Genomic DNA, 21,886 nt, shown 5'->3' with positions numbered 1-21,886 from the left:
ATTGCATTTGTATTACTCAAAGCATTAAAAGACTATGTTCAAAAATAAACAAGAGTGAACACAAACTGAGTTAAATGTAACCACAAAAACCATGTTAAACAACTTCAGGTGACCCACATATATTTCTGTAGCAAATAAAACTAGCCCAGACAGAGCGGTCTGTTCAACACACCATATAGGCACAACGTATCCACTTCGACTCCAGGTCGAAGCACTGTTGCATCTTATACTTGTTTTTCTTACATACATACATGTCAGATAGTAAATCAAGATAAATGCCAAACACCAAAGAAAAAAAAAATTAAAAAACAAGGAGGATTATTTAGAAATAAAGCAATCACCCTAATGCTTGGAAACTGTCTTTAATAAAAAACAAAATATATATCACAGATTAGTCTATACAGCTCACAATTCTACACTATGAATAAATAATTTATTTTATCACAAAGGACAGTAGGTGGCATACATGAACATCTCCCATTGTAAAAAAATACAGTACTCCAAGGCTATGTGTAGTATTCCAATTTCAATATCTAATTTAATACAAGTGATTTACTCAACTATAACAAATGGTCTAAAGTGCAACAAAACCCCAAATATTTAAGCCATAAAAATTCATGTTTAAAAATATTGGTCAGTCTTCATAAAGTTTAGAATTAATGTCCTGTGTGAACAATATGCACCATTATTCCTAACTGTAACAATGTGCCACATTTTGGTTTGAGTCCCAGTATCCAGGCCCTGCTCTAAAGCTGGGAGAGAACCACAGATTAGGCCTTAAGGTATGGGGGGCTCGGCTGTGAGGCCTAAAGCCGTAGTGAGACCGTAGAAGGATGGGAGCTTTCCCTGGTACCATTTTTTTTGGATGCCACGTAGGAGCAGATGGATTCATCGTCTTTAAAAAAAAAAAAAAAAAAAAAAGAGAGAAAAGAAAGCTGCCATTAACTAAAACACAATCCTAGCCGCTGACCTCATCAATTTTATCTGAACACAATACTTCATCCAGTGGGTCTCCAACAGAACAAAACATACTTCCAACTTCACCAAACCCTGGTTACAATTAAATAAGATATGACTGAATCACAGGAATTACAAAACGTATCATACTGTACCTGGAAAGCACAGCTTGTATTGGGAATAGGTAGGGGCGAAGAGCGTGTGCTCTCCTCATCGGAGGAAGAACCTGAGTGGTAGTCTGATGTCACCCTCTCCAAAGCACTGGTCACCTTCTTCGCAACCTCTTTGTCCTCCTCATCACTAGAGAAAGTGGCCACTGAGAAGCAAGGATTTTGTTCTCCATACCTAGAGGAGAAAAACATCAATTAATTAACTTAAAATGATAACAACTTTGAATAGTTGGGTTTGGGAAAAAAATAACATACAAACCAAAAGGTGTGTTGAAATTTATTTTAAATTGGCCAATTCATTTAGACTTACAAAGACTTACTTAGATGAGCTGAAGTAGGACAGAACAGATGTTCAAAAAGGACATGAACACCGTTACAGAAACTCTGGACATTCAGCCCATATTTTGAATATTTGTTTCATATTTAGTAAATAAAAATAAATAAGTTATTAACTGTCACACTGACAATTGCAATGCATGTGGCTAATGAATACTACAGCTTTACGCATCACTGGTGCTTTAGAAGTTGCAGTTTTTAAAGTTCTGCAGCATCAAATCTTGTTTTATTCAGCACAAAAACAAAGAAAGCCAAAAAAATTCAGTGAACTTTGTAAATCAGTAGAGTGGACCAAATTCTAATGGCCAAACAAATCTTTTTTTTTTTTTTTAAAGCAGTAATTTAGAGGCGAGGTTGATGATTTTGTACAGCTGTAAGCTAGTCACTGCAGGGGATTTTCCCAAGAGGGGCTTTGGGGCGAACAACAAAGTGAGTGAGAGAGATGAAAGGGAGAAACTGGTTTAGGTGGGAGAAGAACTTTGGTGATGAAACACTTTCCGTGTGATAGAAAGATACTAGTATCTATCTATAGTTTCCACAAAATGATTTCTGCTTAGTATTTCACAACTGCACACCCAATTAATATTTGAGACTCTTACACTGTTCAGATGATCCAGCTCTGCACACTAAAAATCACACAGTACAATAAGTATATTTGGCAAATTCACTCTCACACTCTCACCGGCAACAGACTTCCCCAGGGTCCACCCACAACGTGAGTTCACGGGGCAGTCCCAGATCACTGTACTGAATCCCGCTCTCCTTGCAGGCCCGAAGGAGCTCTGGGTCCTGCCTATGGAACCTGTTAACTCGTATACACCTGCAAAGCACATAGAACCTATATTTAAGCAATCTAACACGGTTTGTAAATATTCATCAGAAAAGCTGTGTTGGAAATAATCTGATGTAGAGTTTACAGTTACACTAAGGGTTAACTATATGACAATTCTTATTAACAGTTGTCAGTAGAAATATCAAAAAACAGAGCAGTACCTGTATGCCTGTCCTTTGCTGGGGTTTTCAGGGTACCAGTGACCCTTGAACTTCTCCTGTAGTGCAATAGCCAGCCTCTCAACAAACAGTTCCACTTTGTCCAACTCTAGCTTCTCCCCTTTTTTCACAAGCCTCTTCAGGAAGAATACCACTGCTGCAATTTCTCTCCTCATAGTTCATATATGTCTCATTACACGTGAATAGTCCCTGTAAGGAAATTAACTTAAGTCAAATGTGAAGTTCAAACAGCTCAAACAAAACAGTAACCTCATGTTTATGGCATTTAAAAATGAACAAGTACAAAAAAATATAAAAATCAGAACTACAAATGGCTTTGTGAGGGCACAATCAGACAATTTCCATATATAGTAGCTTGAGAAACAACCCAGACCCCTTCACTTTCTGCACACTATATTGTGTTGTAACTTGAATTTTAAATCCATAAATGCAGCAGGGAGACCAAGACTGGTCAGAACTGATGGAACGATGAGCAATGGCAAACACAGACTGATGCCTGAAGAAAACTTGCTCCAGAGTGCACCAACTAGGGCCTGGGGTGACAGTTCATATTTCAGCATGACAATAATGGAAAACATACAGCCAAGACAACACTGGAGTGGCTGCAGCACAAGTGAGTGAGAGTCTTTTGAGTGGCCCACACAAAGCCCAGACTCAACTCCCATAGAGTATAGGTGGAGAAACCTAATGATGGCAGTTCACTGACACTTCTAATCTAATGCAGCTTTTAATCAACTTATTGTGCAAAACAGAAGAGGTCTGGGTACTTTCTATTTTGCCACAACTTAAATCCTCTCATGTCAGCAGTGCCACTGCATGGAATCAGAGATGAGGCATCTCTTAAAGTTCCAGACTCAAAAGCCTTACCTTGTACCAAAGGGTTTTATAGTGGTTTGCTAATTCAGTACACACAGACCACTGAAACATCGATCAACCCTATTCTTTAAGAAACAGCCTACAAATATCCACATAACTAGCATGTACAAGTGCTTTTCATTAACATTGCGTTCAGCAACAACTGCTGTTTTGGAGGATGTTCTTTTATGAAGTACATGGATAATACAGAAACAAGATTAGCTCTTTTTGTTGTCGGTGCGCTCGGTTGACTTCGGTTAACGGTAGATGTCCCAGAAAGGCGGGCTATGACGCACATGTTCCGGTAATCCGCGCATCACCTCAAGCCATAATATGAACTGTCTGAGTTAGCTACCTCGGCTAACGATCCCAACAGGATGTTGCCTAAATCGTAGTGAAAGGCACTTGTAAGTACGTTTAATTGTTGAAGTGACAGTTACATGGATCCCATCCTCGTGGCGATATATATAAAAATATTGAAACTCTATGGCTAATAGCATTAGCATCATAGCTAACGTGCTAGGTTAGCGCTAATGCTATCTATGGCTAACGTTAGCTAACACGTCAACTATCGTTGTTGGAAAGTTGGAACTTGTACACTAACCTGTGATGACCGCTCATCACATTATAAAATGCCATTAGACAAGAAGGTGCAGGTTTGAACGTGATAGCTTACCTTCCCTCGTAGAGCCCCCAGTGTGTGGGCAAGAAAATGAATGACATGGAAAAGTTCACAAAGAGAAGCCTTGAAGTTGTTATTAACCCCGCCTTTTACAGCCCAGTCCCCGCCCACCACTCGTCTCATTGGCTCCAAACAGACCAAGATAGCACATTCATTGGTCGAGGACACGCTTGTCAACGAATGAGTCATACTCATAACTTGTATGAGTCATATCGTTACGTATGTGCAGTGGTTGCATCCAGTGATGTAATTCACTCAACATAAGCGAAAATTAGTGAAATTAGTGTATCCCAGTTTATAGTGTAACATAAATCATTCATTGGGATAATTTAGATAAGAGGAAACAATACAAACCAAATGATCTAAAAGATACAACTACGCACGAGCATTTACAAGCAGTCACAACAATCTATTATTGATGTTATACACCGTGAAATAATGGCTTGCCTCAATTCTGATAATTTAGAAAGGCTTTCATAACTACAGGCACACATAGGTTTGTTATATGGTTGATCTGAATAATAATTTGGTTTCTTTTATATATATTAAAACATGAATGTATTATAAAGCCCCTTCAGGGCATCCATGTGTTTTTCACGTAACATAGCGTGGCTTCTCGGAAATAGCGTCCTCATTTGCAGTTAAACCTAGAAACGACTTTTATCCACAAGGTGGCATCAAAGCCCTGTTTACCACTCAGTGCAACTAGCACTGCCACAGTTAATGTACAAATTCAAATACAACAATCAACACTTAGTCAATAATGGTATTAAATTTGCATTTTCTTAATGTCTGCATTCATTTTATGTTGTTGTCATTAGCATCAGTGATATTAAAGAGCAGCCTATGCATGAGACTTACTTTTATTACATCCTTATGTAGCACAGATGGAAAAATTATACTTACAATTGTCTTTCTAGTATGTACCATACTTGTGAGTCTTATTACAATTATATGCCTAGATTAGTTTCAAAACTTGAATAACTCACTGAAGCTCCTTCTTAAGCGCCAGTGCTGTTTGGAGCATTGGAAGTTATGGTCCACGTGGTTTTCTTTCCTTGATAAAAGCTCTAATAGTGTGTTGAAATGTGATTCACTGGAGTGGAACAAGCTTCAGAAGATGGACAAAGATCCTGACCATCTCTATCACACCAACATTTGTCCTACAGTTCACAGCATCCGCAAATAATGTGAACACGTGGTTGAGTTAGTCATGATCCACACTATTCACATTTTTTGTCAGACATTTTGAAATACTTTGTTCTTTTCCTTGCTACAGGTGGCCACAATCAGTAAATAATAACATATCAAACAACACAGTAAAAATAATTTTATTTTATTGGAATATTTTACAAAAAATACAAAGTCACTTAAGCACAAATCACACAGCTTGTGTAAGGTCCAAGAACAAACATAATAAATAGACTGTAAAACATCACACAAAACAAATGCAGCCTTGTTCAACATTAGAAAACAAAAGAATGAAAAGTCAAGTCAAAAAGAAAGAAGGTGGATGTGTAACAGGTATGCTTACATCTCCAGTAAAAGATAAAGAGGCTGCCTGAATTTTCTGCTGAGCAGAGGCATAGGCCCAGACATGTTTCCACAGTGCACAAAAAATGTGCATTCATACTTAAAAAACATACAACTGCATGAAAATTTGCATTAAGGACCAATAATCAGAATATTCTCAACCACTCAAGCATACTAAATACAATTATTCAAATAAAACCAAGGTAAAAATGTAAAATGGAGCTAAAACATTTATCTTCAAACCCTAAAAAGGGCCAAATACATTTAATCTCTTACAAAGAGAGAGCAAAGACACACCGACAATGCTGAGTTTTTCAAAACATCAATCTGATTATACCCTTGTTTTTCTTGTTTGTCTGTTATATGCCAGTAACCTTTGACCTCCTGTGTGAAAAACTCAGATAACCAATATTGTTTTAGATGTTTTCTACTTAATAAGGCTTCTGATTTATTTGTCACTTTCTTGCATAGGGTTCCTGAATAATAAACTATCTAAAACTCCAGAAGGTTAATATATATCATCTCTCTCTTTCTTTGTGTCCTTCTGTTCCAAAATCAAAGACCTCTAGAGGCACAGTAGACCAAACAATCTTGTTTGTGCTGAGATGACATCAACCTGGGCTCTTACAAAAATGAGCAAAGCTAAATCAAACACACAGTACTTAAAGACAAATCATTTCCACATTGATACCATGAGAGTAAAAATCTATGGTTCATTATTAGAACCAAACATGGAAGTAAATGATTAAGCCACATTTTATATTATTTTGGTACTGCATCTTCCTCTATTAATGTAATCTGTCAAATGCTTGCAGTTCACATGTGAAACAGAATAAACACAGACTTTGGTTTGACAGCTGGATTTTGTTCTTTTCTTTAGTTACTTCTTCTAATAGCGCTCACCCATACCCTTACGCATGGCTTAATGGCTACACAACAGACTTCTGTACTACACATGAAGTTAATTTCACCAGTAACACTAATGACTAAAAACCCAAATGCTGACTTAAAAACAAAACACCTCTCATCTTTAAGATGTGAGAGGGCATATTAACCAGTATTTCCATTGGCTGCCTGTCAACAGCTGTTACAAAGTATTAGTTCATGGACACTCCCAAAACAGTCATAACCCGCACAAACAAAAACCTGCAAAGCTAGTATAGCCTTATTAACTTTCATACTGATTTGTCTTTGTTGCAGTGATGCTTTAGGGTAGTTTTGGGTGTTGTCAGGCACTTGCTGTATTTTTCTCCACATTATACTTGATCTAAGTTTGTTTTAATGTATACTGCACATCTCATTTTGGTTCTTTAAAATAAATCTAGCAAATTATTATGTATAATTATTTTCATTTTCTCTAGCAGATATAGCCAGCTACTGTTGAATCCACTAAACTGGTAATATTTCAGTGGATTAGCTTTCACAAACTATCATGTAAATTTGTTGTAAAACTTCAAAACTCATGCTTTTTGCCATTATACTGCTAGTGCACAGCTGCAAGAAAAAGATAAAACTGTCTTAGTGCTTTCCATATGACCAGTAATAACATTACTCCTGGCAGTGTCTGATGATATGCATAAAACAGAACTTGTCATTGCATGTTAGAAAATACTGTAACTCAGTTCTCACTGGTCAACAGCTTTCTACAGAAAACCATGAGATGGCATATGGAGAAGTTTTAAGCAGATTTAAAACCCATTTGACATAATCAGAAGGGAAAAAAAACTGAAAATAGATTTTCCAAAAATGAAATGCAACAATTAAAGCTGAAATGTCTGGCAGCATCCTAAACAAACCAAACCCAATAGCAATAACTTATGTAAAACCTATAAATTAAGAATTTCATTTTTTTATTGCAGTGAATCTTAAAAGGTATTTTTGAATGGACCATGTTCCCCTGGTATTAACTTGAATCCTGGGTACGTGTGGTGGGTAGAAATCAGGTCACATGCCAGATTTTTGTTAAACTGCACACCACCATTAATCCATGTTTCATCACTGCAACCATGAAAATGGAGGCCATGTCAATCCAGCCGTTAATGCTGCTATAATGCAGAGCTAACAACTCAGTGTCACCATAGTGTTATAAAAGTAACTCAGTATAAGTAAAAGCATTTTCAGCCTTGCTGTTGTCAGCGTGTTGAAGTGTCTCAGCTTCTTCCCATCAGCAGAAAGAAGCCCCACCTTGCACCTCACTCCAATGGGCCGCTGCTGCTGCTGGCCTTGACCCCAGCCCTGCTAATGTGCAGCCAGGGCAGCTTTGCACAGTTTTTAAAGAGCTGCTCGATGGCAATGTGACGCACATGCAGCTCTGATGCCAATGAGTCTTTCTCCTGTACAGCCACAGTCAGCTCCTCGAAAACCTCTATCAGAGCGAGACAGAGGCAGAAAAGTGAATCAGTGGCTTAATTCACACACAAGGTCAGCTTATACACAGATAAACAAATGGGAGGTACAAAAGACAAAAAAAAAAAAAATCAATAATAATCATACTGACAGAGCAGAGGGCAAAGACAACATAACACGAACTGCATCAGATTAAAACACCACCACATAAAAGAAATCAAACTGATAACTTCAGTCAAGGACTAAGTTATGTGAAAATGATGTCAGAACACTTCCAGTGTTAAAAGTACCGTGATCATAAAAACTTCAGCTTGTGTAAATCTCCCTAAGTCATTTAGGAGAGGTAATAACCTCTTCCTGCTCTGAGTAAAGTAATGAAAACATCTGGAACTAAGTGCTCCTAATAGGTGAATAAGTATGTGCAGACCAGGCACCCATTAAACATTGTTTTGGTGAAGAACATTGCACATATAATTTTCCTCGACAGTGGCCCGTGGATAGAAACACTGAAGATTAGAATGATCTAGGTGTCAATTAAGCAGGAGTGTGTCAGACCTCTAACAATGATGTTTTATAATGACCCAGCTAAATCAGCCCTTCCCAAACTGTAGTGGGTACTTGACCTGAGTGACGTAGCGAACTTGGTGTGCTTAAGATACAAGCATCGTATCTCAAGTACACCACTGTTTCACTGTGTGTAGCAAACAGTAGGCCTAACTAACAAAGAATGGAGTGAACAGGCAGACAGGGTATGGATTAGGAGCTCTATAGAGTACGTAATTCAATGCACATGGAAGGAGATAATGTGCAGACCAGAGAGGACTTCCAGTCTGTTTATTAGCTCTGTTTTAACAGGGTGTTCCGAATCTGTGCGCTCTAACTCAGACTGCATATTCTGTATGTTAAAACTGTCTTTACAAAAACAGCTCTTTCTTGGGGAAACCAATAATTTCATGCAAGGACTTGCTAGAGATTATAATTACCATGACAAAAGTCTGGTTTACAATGTTGATGATTGGGACTGTTCTAAGACAGCATGTATTTAATCACTTACTTTGAATCTGCATCAGTAGCTGGGCATTCAGCTTATGGAGTTCATCCACACTCATTTTCGCCACTAAAAGAAGAGAAAAGTTATTATAGTGTATCAGAGGAATATGCCAATCATGTCAATAAGCCATCAATTTGTGTATTTCAAAAGATCAGGTAATGTCAGGAAAACTAATTGTACTGATTTGATGCTGACTAGCACCTTTAATTTCTATATGGCCTTTTTAAGTAACTGTATACAGGAATAGACAGAGCCTTATCAAAAGAATGTGAAACCTCTGAAGTGTTTATGAGCAGAACATACAGCTATCACAGTCTGCAACTATAGCTATTCACCAGCTTCACAAAGCCAAAAAAAACCTAAAGTAGCCATACATGAAATACCTGAAGATGTAAAACAGTTTCTGCTGGTAATCACAGCTACATGAGTTGGAGGTTGATTATAAGGTAATAAGGAGAGATGCACACAAATAAGTGCAAACCGTCAACATCTTCCATTTAAAAAAAACAGAATTTACGCTCTTTCACATTCCTGTAGGATCTGTAGTCATAAGCAGCTTTAGTGGAGATCAGATAAAAGAAAGCCAAGGACATATCTCAAGGCTATACAAAAATGAACTTTTCTCTTAAGAGATCACAGCAAGGGGAAGATGAATGACATACCAGGTAAAAATGCATTTTATGGTCTTGTGTGTTTCCTTTGGTTTTTTACCAAATAAGTGTTCTGATGTTTTAAAATCCCTACATAGAAGAGATCAAACTGTTCATATTAAAGACTGAAGAGAATAGAGGCTGAGATGTAAAGCTATTAATTTTTGTTGACATTCCTTTACATCATCCTTCTTTCCAAAGGGGAAAAACACCCATCCTTGCACTAATGCTTCAATTACACACTGTTAAAAGTAAAGTTATAGATAAAAACAAGTTTAGGTTAAGTATTCAGCTCACATTCATCTCTGCTGTGGCCCTGGTGTCTGTGTGGCTGTCCTCCTCCTGTCTTGTCTGACCAAACGTCAGACTGTGACTTCTGTAGAAGCCCTAGCTCCTCTGCTGTTTGGCACTCCAACATCCCCATGGTGAAACTGGGCAGCGCTGTTGCTTTGGCCGAGTCCCAGCGGGCTGTGTAGCGGGGCACCTGGGCATCCGACTGTGGCATCAGCTTGCGGTCATTCTGTTGGCTGTAACAAAGTAGCTTGGCCCCACGTCTGCTGGGGCAGCTGGAAGAGACGGAGTCTTTGTTCTGGGCATACTGGATGATGCGGTTCAGTTTCTGGCTAAGGGCCAGCTTCATGCCCTCATAGGCACTTTGGGAGACCTTGGAACGTGACAGCTTCTGGTTGGCAATGAGGTGACACTTCTCAAAGCATTCTCTGTGGCCACGCAGGGACTTTGAATGTAACAAAGTAGCAGAGGAGACACCTGCATTCACAGAAAAAAAAGCAGTGAGTTGACAGGTCAAGTACAACTACAGGCCACAAACCCACAATGAAACTGTCAATATTACTGTGTGGAAATACAGTCATTCAGGGTTTTATATCCATAAAACCTAAAGATTTAACAGAAAATAGAGGAATGAGAAACTTGCCAGAACAAATATAAGTAAATGTAGAAAGAAGGCAAGACTGACCTATTGCAATCTCTGTTAAAAAAAATCAACAGAAGAAAGGAAGGTGCACAGATTGGTCTTGGCCCATGTAATGCAGTATTGCATTTGCATTATGTTTTTTTAAAATATACCTGCACATGCCAAACAGTATGTGACAACAGTAATATAATTTTAAAGACTCCATTTTTGTGTAGACAAATGCACAGGACTCAAGTAATACTAAACCTGTGTCTCAAATACAAAACAACCCCACCCTTTCAACTGAAAAGGAAAGTGAAACAATAACCACAGTGTATGAGCTAATGTTATATAATTAGGACTACTGGTACATTACTTGGAAATAGCGCCTTAAAGATAAAAAATAAAGCTTCTTGGACCCTGTCAAAACAGGTCACCAAATTAGCACAGACAGAAAAAATTCACACTGGAAGTAGGACTAAATTAAAACAACCTCTATGTAAAATGGGTCAGAGTTTGATAAACAAAAAGGAAGCTGAAGGTGAAAGAGAACAAGAGTCAATCTGTGTGTGTGAGAAACACAGATGAGGCTAAAGTGAAAGAGTGCTGCACAGGAACCTGTGTGATGCCCTTCTCATCATGGCTTACATTTCTCAGCACTGTACGTGCTGAAGTCTGCGGTAAGGAGATTAGTCATTACTGTCTCTAGATTTAAGAGCTCCCATTGGCAGGCTTACCTTACAGGCCTTTCTCAGAGCTTCACCAGCAGGCAGATGAGCACAAGAAACCACATGCTGCCACAAAGGCCACATGACAACAGTTAACATACACAGGGCCCTCATGATTACTGTGGCCGGCAGGACTTTGAATATTTGAACAAATAGCCCATACCTAATGTAGAGTAGTCAGCATTAATGGATCTTATATGCCTCAGTACATAGGAAAGTTTTAGGCCATTACACAACTGTGTGTGCAGAAATCTATTCTTAAATTCCATATATTTGTGTTCTGACCCCAAGTGCCTAGAAAGACAGACCATACCAATGGATTGCTCTGGTAAGGGAACTATTTATATGAAGGTATGTGAGTTGTAGTGAGAATATTGCACAAACTACCAATGAATCTCCAGATGCTTTACTAATTGCTGCAGTAGCCTGCTGCCTATTAAACAGCCACATTAAAATCTGATCAGTCTGTGGACTACCAGGGCAGTGCACCACCAAGCCAAAGACCTCACCCCAGCTAAGCAGCTTAGCACTGCTGTCTTTCATGGCTCTGCATGTACATGCAGGCAAACATACAAACAGACACTGTTCAGCTGAGACAGCTAGAGGCATACACAAGCACAACAACACTGATGACCACTGAGGTTGTTTTTTTCTGCTCTGTTGTCAGGAAGGACTAAAGGTTAGTTTGTAATTCATTTTACACAAATTTATTTTGTCCTATTTTACTGAGAACAGTAAAATACTTTATGAATTACTTAATTACTATGAATACAATTTAAATAGTATTACATTTAATAACTTTAAATTAGAATAACTGCTGTAACAACTGAATTTCCCCATGGGGATTAATAAAGTTCTTCTTCTTCTTAATTCAGTCAAACAGCTAACAAAAATAAGGCACAGAGAAATGCTGAGCATTGATAAAGAAATGTAAGCAATATTTACAAAAGCCACAAGCTTAACAGGGATCATCTTTAACTATGCATTCAAAGGTATACTTCATGTGAACTGAAACTCTTTACGAGGCGAATGATAACCAAAATCTTGAAGACTGGGTGACACTACATTGTGACAAAGGAATTCTTAATCTGTGGGTACAGAAAAGCAGCACCAAAGCTCAGAAAGATTGAGAATTATGTTGAATAAATCTTGATACTAAAAAAACCCTGGCAACCATGATAATCCTCAGGCTGCAGAGAGATGATATCTGATATCTGTTTTTAATTGCCACAGTTTTGCCCAAAATATAATTCAGACTTTTAGCCTGCAGACTGCCAGTGGTTTTAAAACCTAGGCATTTATGCATGTTTATAGAACATAATACAGATACTGTTATATTTTGCAGGTGCATTGAACAAAGTAACACATTACTGTCTTTCCTGGGCAAATTTCTGGTTCTGCTCTGAACTGAATGCGTGTGTCCTAAATAAAGACATGGATGCCTTGACACACACTTCAGAGGACAACAAAGATGGTGCCAGGGACATGGTCCAGAGGTCAAAAGTTCGTAAGGTGTCAAACAGAGCAGCATGGCACCACTTAGAATCATGTGCTATCAGCTGCTGCTTAGGCAATTTTGGACATCAACAGGGAGCTAAAATGAACAACAGTGAACTCAACAACACTTGAACTTAAACCATTCGTTAACCATTGCAGACCCTCAAAACCTGAACTTACAGTTTGGCTGCCAATATACAGCTGCAAGAAACCAAACTGAAGATTAATGAAACTTTCAAAGACTTGACACCGCACATATGTAACTGATTTCAAGCAGCATGGGGATTTCAGTAAAACATTCACAGACATTACATTCAACATCAACCACTATTAGAAAACAAAAAATTGCACATAACAGGAACCAAAACAGAAACAGTCAATCCTCAAGCAATAGTTTGCCTTTATCATGATGAAATTTGTACAAAACACCAAAGAAACAGATTGCAAAAGTCAAATTAGGGTGAACGTGGGGGGCAGGGCAACAAACACTTTGCTAGTTTATTATGTCTTACCCTGCATTTGCATCACTCTAAGACAAAATAAAATAAATAATAATAAAGTAGTTGCTGATATCAATTAGGTATTCAGTGGTTTAGGCAGACTGAAGCAATAATGAACCATTAAAAATAATTTATATATGTTAATATAATATGTTTTACATGTTATATTTTAAAAAGCAAACAATTATACATACAGTGGGTACGGAAAGTATTCAGACCCCTTTAAGTTTTTCACTCTTTGTGCCATTGCAGCCATTTGCCAAAATCAAAAAAGTTCATTTTATTTCTCATTAATGTACACTCAGCACCCCATCTTGACAGAAAAAAACAGAAATGTAGAAATTTTTGCAAATTTATTAAAAAAGAAAAACTGAAATATCACATGGTCATAAGTATTCAGACCCTGTGCTCAGTATTGAGTAGAAGCACCCTTTTGAGCTAGTACAGCCATGAGTCTTCTTGGGAATGATGCAACAAGTTTTTCACACCTGGATTTGGGGGTCCTCTGCCATTCTTCCTTCCAGATCCTCTCCAGTTCTGTCAGGTTGGATGGAGAACGTTGGTGGACAGCCATTTTCAGGTCTCTCCAGAGATGCTCAATTGGGTTTAGGTCAGGGCTCTGGCTGGGCCAGTCAAGAACGGTCACAGAGTTGTTCCGAAGCCACTCCTTTGTTATTTTAGCTGTGTGCTTAGGGTCATTGTCCTGTTGAAAGGTGAACCTTCGGCCCAGTCTGAGGTCCTGAGCACTCTGGAAGAGGTTTTCTTCCAGGATATCTCTGTACTTGGCCACATTCATCTTTCCTTCAATTGCAACCAGTCGTCCTGTCCCTGCAGCTGAAAAACACCCCCACAACATGATGCTCCCACCACCATGTTTCACTCTGGGATTGTATTGGGCAGGTGATGAGCAGTGCCTGGTTTTCTCCACACATACCGCTTAGAATTAACGCCAAAAAGTTCAATCTTGATCTCATCAGACCAGAGAATCTTATTTCTCATGGTCTGGGAGTCCTTCATGTGTTTTTTGGCAAACTCTATGCAGGCTTTCATGTGTCTTGCACTGAGGAGAGGCTTCCGTCGGGCCACTCTGCCATAAAGCCCCGACTGGTGGAGGGCTGCAGTGATAGTTGACTTTGTGGAACTTTCTCCCATCTCCCTACTGCATCTCTGGAGCTCAGCCACAGTGATCTTTGGGTTATTCTTTACCTCTCTCACCAAGGCTCTTCTCCCACGATTGCTCAGTTTGGCTGGACGGCCAGGTCTAGGAAGAGTTCTGGTCGTCCCAAACCTTTTCCATTTGAGGATTATGGAGGCCACTGTGCTCTTAGGAACCTTGAGTGCTGCAGAAATTCTTTTGTAACCTTGGCCAGATCTGTGCCTTGCCACAGTTCTGTCTCTGAGCTCCTTGGGCAGTTCCTTCGACCTCATGATTCTCATTTGCTCTGACATGCACTGTGAGCTGTAAGGTCTTATATAGACAGGTGTGTGCCTTTCCTAATCAAGTCCAATCAGTTTAATTAAACACAGCTGGACTCCAATGAAGGAGCAGAACCATCTCAAGGAGGATCAGAAGAAATGGACAGCATGTGAGTTAAATATGAGTGTCACTGCAAAGGGTCTGAATACTTATGACCATGTGATATTTCAGTTTTTCTTTTTTAATAAATTTGCAAAAATTTCTACATTTCTGTTTTTTTCTGTCAAGATGGGGTGCTGAGTGTACATTAATGAGAAATAAAATGAACTTTTTTGATTTTGGCAAATGGCTGCAATGACACAAAGAGTGAAAATTTTAAAGGGGTCTGAATACTTTCCGTACCCACTGTATATTGTTTTAGTACTAAATCAGAGAGACTCAGCAAGGTGGCCTATACAATGTGTTCAGCAATATCTGGACTCAGCAATATAATTAGCCCTCTCTATACACTGCAGGGTGGAGAGTTCACCAACAATGAATGAGCTGTTTATAGGAGCAGGCTACAATAGCCCGTGTTGAACAACAACCAGAATCAGCACTGACTGCATCATGCCAGCCTCTTACTGTAGGAATTTTCTGTTTTTTCACTCCTAAACCAGCTGGTAATATTAACAGGCCTCAGCAAAAACCCTGTCTGCATTATGTAAGCACATAAAGGAATAGTGCTGGGGCTTTACCGAACCTGGAAGCTCAACAGACATCTTGCTTGATGAGGAGCCAGAGGCAGAAAATAGGCCAAAAAAGGAAACTGTCTGTGTGAGAGGATATTTAAATAGATAGTTTCTCATCTCTCAGGTGCTTACAGACGACATCTTGTTACATTCAACAAGGCCAGATCATTAACAATTTCCCTGGTTTGAATTATGCTGTACCAACCAATCATATCCAAACAATACAGTCAGATACTGCCACTGATCCTAAATTTGGCCATTTTTTGGTGTTCTGGATCAGATAACCTGAAAGATAGAGAGCTCATGTCTAACAGGTAAATTGCTGTTTCTAGACTACACTGTACCTGTAAGGCTTGGCTGGATGGGAGGTAATGCATTCTTAGCTACAGAGCCACTATCATAATCTTTGCTATCATGGCCACTATAAGGGGTTTGGTGTCCCAGTTCATTTAGCTTTCAATGATGATATCACCTCCCAAGAAAATAAACAATTCAGCAACTGGAGACTGGCTGAACTGGCTCTTGGTTTCACGGTGTGGGAATGCAGTAGCTCCCTTGTTCTCTCTGGTACTGTGTTGATTCTCAAGAAGTCTGTGTGACCATGAGCAGCGAAAAATGTGCAGTAAGAAAAAAGAAAGGAAGGGTCTTAAAATAATAAAGGCCCAGTTGACAGGTGTTGAGCAATATAGAAATAGAGACAATTTCTCTTTATTCCTTTCTGAACCAGCAAATAGAGGCCAAGGCAGTTTCCTCACAATCATTTGGAGCAACAACAAAGGTTGCACTTCCTGAACATTTGTTCTTCTTTGAACTGTGGTCACCAGTGTTGTCACAGACAACTTCCACAGCTATGTCTGCACCTGGTGGCACTGTGGGCTGAAGCCTTGGTAATGAACTCTACACCCTGCCACCTCGCACCGTATATCTCAAAATGGTGTGTTTTATCATTACAGAATTTTGATGGTGCTTGATTTGCAGAAATCTCTCACTTCAACCGTGAATGCTGTGACATTATTCCAGAGTTAAAGCAAGTTTGAACATCCCTATTTCATATAAACCTCTCCAAGCCAAGCTTGCGGAGGTTGTGAAAAGAAATACCTGAATATGAGGACAAATATCTTTTGTGGCTTTAAAGCAAATTCCAGAGTCGCAATCTCAGAATGATTTTTGATTTGATTTTGAATTATATTTCAGCCACCGCTATTTTTTTTTTTTTTTTTTTTTTTTTTTTTAAAATCAGCCTTGGTGAGTGCCATATTTTCATGGAAAGGCCCCAAAGGCATGCAAGGGCAAACAAGATCTTCGAGTATCAGTCTCATTTTAATGCTCAAAGTAACAACTTATTATATATGCTGGACAGGTCTGTTTGACTGATAATGACTAAAAACAAATATACCCTGGTGATGGCAAGAAATCAAGTCAATCATATACTGGCTCATCTACATGGCAACATCTGATCCAAAAGTGGGATTATGTTGTAATTATACCATGCACATACCTGTACAGTAGTTAAGTAGTACAGTAGTGGAAAAAATATTTCTAATCAATTAGTCAAAAAATATGACTCTCCTGGTTTAATTCAAAAATAGCAATTCTGCTTCTAATAAATATTCAGAACCAGCACAGAGAAAGAAGGCAATGAATATTCAGCAGCAAGAATTCACCTTTGAGACAGCATAATATGGTAAATGGTCTTATACTTGTATAGCGCTTTTCTACACTCAAGTGTACTCAAAGGGCTTTTACACTATTTGCCCATTCACTCACTCACACGAACGCTCACACATTCATACACTGGTGGAACAGCCACCAGGGGTAACTTGGGGTTTAGTGTCTTGCCCAAGGACACTTCGGCCTGTGGACCAGGGAAGCCAAGCATCAAACCACCGACCCTCTGGTTCATGGTCGAGCTGCTCTGCCTATTGAGCCAAAGTCGCCCCATGGTTTAAGACAAAGATGCAGGGACTGGGTCTTTTGTCAATGAGAGGAAATGAAGGCCATTCCCTCCACATATTTGTTGGACATTCCACCCACATGTGTGGAGATTGGACTAATGCTCTCTTTTTGTTTAATGACAACAACTGAGTAATGCAGCTAATAAGTCTGCATGGGCAGTCAGCAGGCACATGGCTTGGCCTTTCCATTTAGCCATACCAAGAGTAGCCAAATGCATCCTGGCAAGCTCCCTCCCACCAATGAAATGCCCAGCTGCATCATAAAATGTGCTTGTCTGCACCCCCACCAACCATGTCCTGCTAGGCCCAACAATTACATAACGGACACTTTATTGCCATCACAGACAGCACTAAAACCTGGAAAAGCACACACTGGTATTACTGAACTTAGAGTAGACTTGTCTGACAACTCGTATCAAGGGTGCCTTTTGCTGAGACAATGAATTTGGAAACAGTGCCTTCACATACACAGACTCAAAAGACTATGCCCACGACAGCTGCCATTCATTTGAATGGGGTACATCCCAATTTTCCTAAATGATCATTACTCACTCCTTGATCTTCGCTTGCCCCAGAAGTTATTCCAGTGTGCCATCTTAAAGACTGTTCTCAAGCTCTTATTTCTGCTCTGTGGAGCGAGGAGCCTGCCTGGAGAAGACATGAGCGAGGACAAACAAGAATATCCTTCATAGTCTCTTATGCAACCGGCTTCCCGCTTCTCTACAATATGACTATAATGACTTACTGGGGCATAAAAATTAGAATGGAATGTGAAACAGATCGATGACATTGGTCCAGTCGAAATGGAGTGTGATACAAGCAGCTACTCTGTATCCATGTGTATGAGCAAATGATTATGCAATCGGCCCACCAGATGATTTTTTTTCCTACCTGAACGTAGCACCTTGGCTGGACCATTAGAAGGAGAAAGCATGGACACTCCAAATGAGCGAGACAAACACTAAAGGAGAGGTGGAGTACACTCTGGACAGATCACAGTCTATCACAAGGCTATCACACAGAGACAGAAACACTCACATTCACACACAAGAAACTCTCCTGAACAAGAACCAAGAGCCAAATGGAAGTACTTATCCATGCTACATATTATATCAGAACAATAATTTACCAAGGGTGTTTGTTTTTAACAAATAGAAAGCCATATATCAATTGTGTCATATATTGTATTTAGCTTTCTCATATTAGTGTATGTACTTGCCAGCACACACAGGCTGTAGCCTTCTACCATATGTAGATTATTTTTCTGTTCAATGAGAATTAATGAGCTTGGAAGCATTTATAAACTCTAAGTATAGCATTATTATACCAGTGTTGTCTGAGACTGTGGCTGAAGACTTTTATATTCACAAAAAAAAAAAAACAGTGTGATTAATCAATACCCACCCACACAGCTATACCATAACAGAACAGACCTATAAATCCTTCATAAACATGCCCTTTTCCCCCACTGTCAATCAAATGATAAACATTTCTGTATGATGCCATATGATGCTATTTTAATCATAACCAATCACATTGTGCAGAGATAAATCACATACGTCTCCACTGCAGAAAAAAACCTTTATGGATGTAAGAGATGCGGGCTGAATGAGCTGAACATTCAGTATCTAAATCCTTCTGATTTCCTATTCTTCTTCAAATAGGGCACTCATGAATTAGGAGATGAAAAAACTTCAAACACATGCTCTTGAGTTAGAGTGGCACATAAAACAGGATAATCACAGTGGCTTGCTTTAGTCACGGCTTTGGTCCGACAAACTCATTACTTTCTACATACATCTTTTATGCTGTTCCTGTAAGGATAAAAGAAGTGTTTATGAAAGGCAATGCATGGGACATCAACAAATCTGAAAGACTCACAGGCTGCACAGCTTCTCATACAAAAGCATATGTGCTATGAAGGAAAATGATCAAAAAGAATCTGTACGTTTCTGTAAATTACTGTACTGTGTGATCCAAATACTGCAGACTCTTGGCAGTAAGAGGAATGCTGTTCTATCTACATAAGACTGACTCTCTATTAACCAAGCCAGTGAAACTGCTGGAAATGAAAATACATTTTAATTCTCAGTCCCATCAGAGACATATTAATGTACGTGTGTGTATGTTCATGAGTTAAAACCATGGAGAGCTCACACTGTGCTTAAAAAAAATTAACAGCTCTTTTGTTGCCTCCACATCACTCTGATTGTAATACACTACAAAAAACAAGCATTATTTTTTCCAACTATGGTTCTTACCTTCAATGCTGAGTTCAAAGCAGACATGGCAGAAAGATAAGGTCCCTGCTTCCGTCTCTAGCTTGCAGACAGTGCAGATATTGTCATCATTCAGATCAATGTTTACGAACTGCTCCTCTTCATCCATACTTCTTCTGGGGAAAAACAACCAGTGAAGAAATAGACATGGCTAAATAACAGGCCATATTTTGCATCATTCATTTTCACCCACCAGTAATAATGGTCTAAATAATAAAAGAAAGAATATACAGCACTGCACAGGTTGTTGCATTGAAATGCGTGTAAACACAGGAAACAGTGGATTATAGCAAGACTGTCGTGTCTACTCAAGGTTCAAGTTCAAACATCTTTCTGGAGGTTCCTCTGGGAAATTAACTCCAGAGACAACAAACCTTTGAACTGAGATGAAAAACAAAGGTAAAAAAAAAACAAGTATCAATTTACAGCAAAGTGCAGCTAGCTTTCATAACTAGCACACCCTGACACCCTAACCCGACATACCACAAATAATAATGTGGAGGACGCCTCTGGTCCGGAGCTGGGGTCATGTCGGAGTCGCACTAAAGTTAACGTTACTTCCCTGCTTGTGTCGCGAACACGACACCTCTGGGTTGAGAGGCAGCACAGGGAACCACAACACCTAGGAGTTATGAACTGTACTTCAGGTTCTATTATGCCACAGCACCTAGCGTTAACCCAAACGCACAGTCTGTGTGACTTAGCTACTGTAATGACCCCCGAACTTAACGTTAACGTTAGCTCTGTTAGTGGACCAGTGGCTCAGAGGAATAACCAGTGGTAGCAATAACGGGCTCGAACTCCATTTGAGTTAAACTTGATTTAAATGTAGGTTTAAATGTATTAGAATAGTTAATCCTCACCAATTGCATATATGTGTAGATGTCTTAAAGCCTGTTGAATGCTGCTTTGGCAGTGTCTGTAACTCGCCGTTAACAATCGCTGGCTAACAAGAAGTGAAGCTAACGGCACGGTGCTCTGCCTGATTCGTGACCGTTATTTGACGCTGTTAACCGGGTACGTATCCAACGAGATGAAGCTCCAGCCGACGCTACCCAACACCACTTCTCTGAACTCACCGTTTAAAGGGTCTTTTCGGACAGCTACTCCTTTTCTGTGGACACCTCGGTTCTCCCTCGCCTCCGTGAGCACGCAGACACCAGACAACAGTGCGCGTCACGGCAAATCCACAGCAGTTACAGCAACCTCGCTCCCCTCGCAGTGGAATGGTCCAATACTTTTATTCGAGGGTTGAAAACAACCACTGACTGTTTATTTATTAACTCATATTCTCTTAGTACAAACAAACAACATATTCCATTATTTCACAATGAATACACATCCTTCGTCCTCACTGGAAATAGGTTTGTTTCATTACCGAAGCCACCTCTGACATTAGCAGCTGTGAATACACCCCTGCGGTCAAATCAAGGTAAGTCTTCCTATCGTCATCAAAACATTTCCACAGCAGGAAAGAAGAGGAATAAATTGAGAGTTTGGGTCTGAACTAATACGTTTGGCGAGCAGAGACTTTGATTCAAAATAGATAATACGAAGGTGCAGCGCTTCACATTACTGGACTGTCGTCATCAGGAGATTTAGTTTTCGTTTTCCAACAACCGAATGAAGATATACGTGGGGATTTCCCGCGTAACTTCGAGAGGAACAGTCATTAATCTTTGCAGTCTTGGATTAATGGACTGCGCAGGTCTATACCACAGTTATGTGTTCAGCTGGAAGGGGAGCTCACACATTTTAATTATATTACATGAAAATTATGAAAGTTCTGCTAGTGGACGGCCTTGAAATGGCCGTCATTTATTCTGCAACAGAGGCTGGGGTCAGTAATTGTATTTATAGACCAATTTTCTGTGGAAAACAGCAACAACAGCCTGCACCATCATCGTGGTGCAGGCTGTATGGCTGCTCAGTGCTTTCCCTAGAAATTATTAATGATACTGTCAAAAGGCTGTTATGCTCAAATGACTAGATGTCCTTAAGACTGCAGTTCACAGTTACACAAAGGCAATACAGCATATGGGGGCTTGTTTCAGAGGCTGCCATTCATCCACTGAGGATTTTAGGAAACAAGGCTTTGGAGTTTGATTTTCTAAACTGAACTGTAATGTCATTTGGCTGTTAAGTGTGTTATTTATAGCACAATCAGTAAAATGACCTTTAAAAGGGCAGTCTGATTAGTTCATAAGTATCAGAAATGAAATGCTTCTACTGGCATCACATATACTCCATTTAGGTAAACAGTAATATGCTGATG

General features: G+C 39.4%; 2 protein-coding genes across 4 annotated transcripts; both read right to left on the bottom strand.

Annotated features, from left to right (window-relative positions):
• Positions 1 to 343: 343 nt before the first annotated feature.
• Positions 344 to 4,093, bottom strand: btg3 (B-cell translocation gene 3). Its single transcript, XM_026328346.1, has 5 exons — positions 4,006 to 4,093; positions 2,457 to 2,663; positions 2,146 to 2,283; positions 1,113 to 1,302; positions 344 to 895 (listed from the first exon to the last, which is right to left on the bottom strand). Exons 2-5 carry the CDS (start codon positions 2,627 to 2,629, stop codon positions 692 to 694), a joined length of 705 nt encoding a protein of 234 aa, XP_026184131.1. The 5' UTR covers positions 2,630 to 2,663; positions 4,006 to 4,093; the 3' UTR covers positions 344 to 691.
• A 1,238-nt stretch (positions 4,094 to 5,331) lies between these two features.
• c14h21orf91 (chromosome 14 C21orf91 homolog) lies at positions 5,332 to 20,785 on the bottom strand. 3 transcript variants are annotated; one of them, XM_026328620.1, is made up of 5 exons: positions 20,691 to 20,785; positions 19,594 to 19,727; positions 9,889 to 10,359; positions 8,945 to 9,007; positions 5,332 to 7,909 (listed from the first exon to the last, which is right to left on the bottom strand). In XM_026328620.1, exons 2-5 carry the CDS (start codon positions 19,718 to 19,720, stop codon positions 7,737 to 7,739), a joined length of 834 nt encoding a protein of 277 aa, XP_026184405.1. In that variant the 5' UTR covers positions 19,721 to 19,727; positions 20,691 to 20,785; the 3' UTR covers positions 5,332 to 7,736. The 3 variants fall into 3 exon arrangements, with proteins under 3 accessions (XP_026184405.1, XP_026184406.1, XP_026184407.1); XM_026328621.1 differs by having other exon boundaries at positions 19,594 to 19,724; positions 20,691 to 20,779; XM_026328622.1 differs by lacking the exon at positions 20,691 to 20,785 and adding an exon at positions 20,477 to 20,668 and having other exon boundaries at positions 19,594 to 19,728.
• Positions 20,786 to 21,886: the final 1,101 nt, after the last annotated feature.

Source organism: Mastacembelus armatus, chromosome 14 (genome assembly GCF_900324485.2).
Source record: "Mastacembelus armatus chromosome 14, fMasArm1.2, whole genome shotgun sequence".
Classification (NCBI taxonomy): Eukaryota; Metazoa; Chordata; class Actinopteri; order Synbranchiformes; family Mastacembelidae; genus Mastacembelus; species Mastacembelus armatus.
Note: the sequence above shows the minus strand (reverse complement) of the source record. Positions and strands in the feature narration are given on the sequence as shown.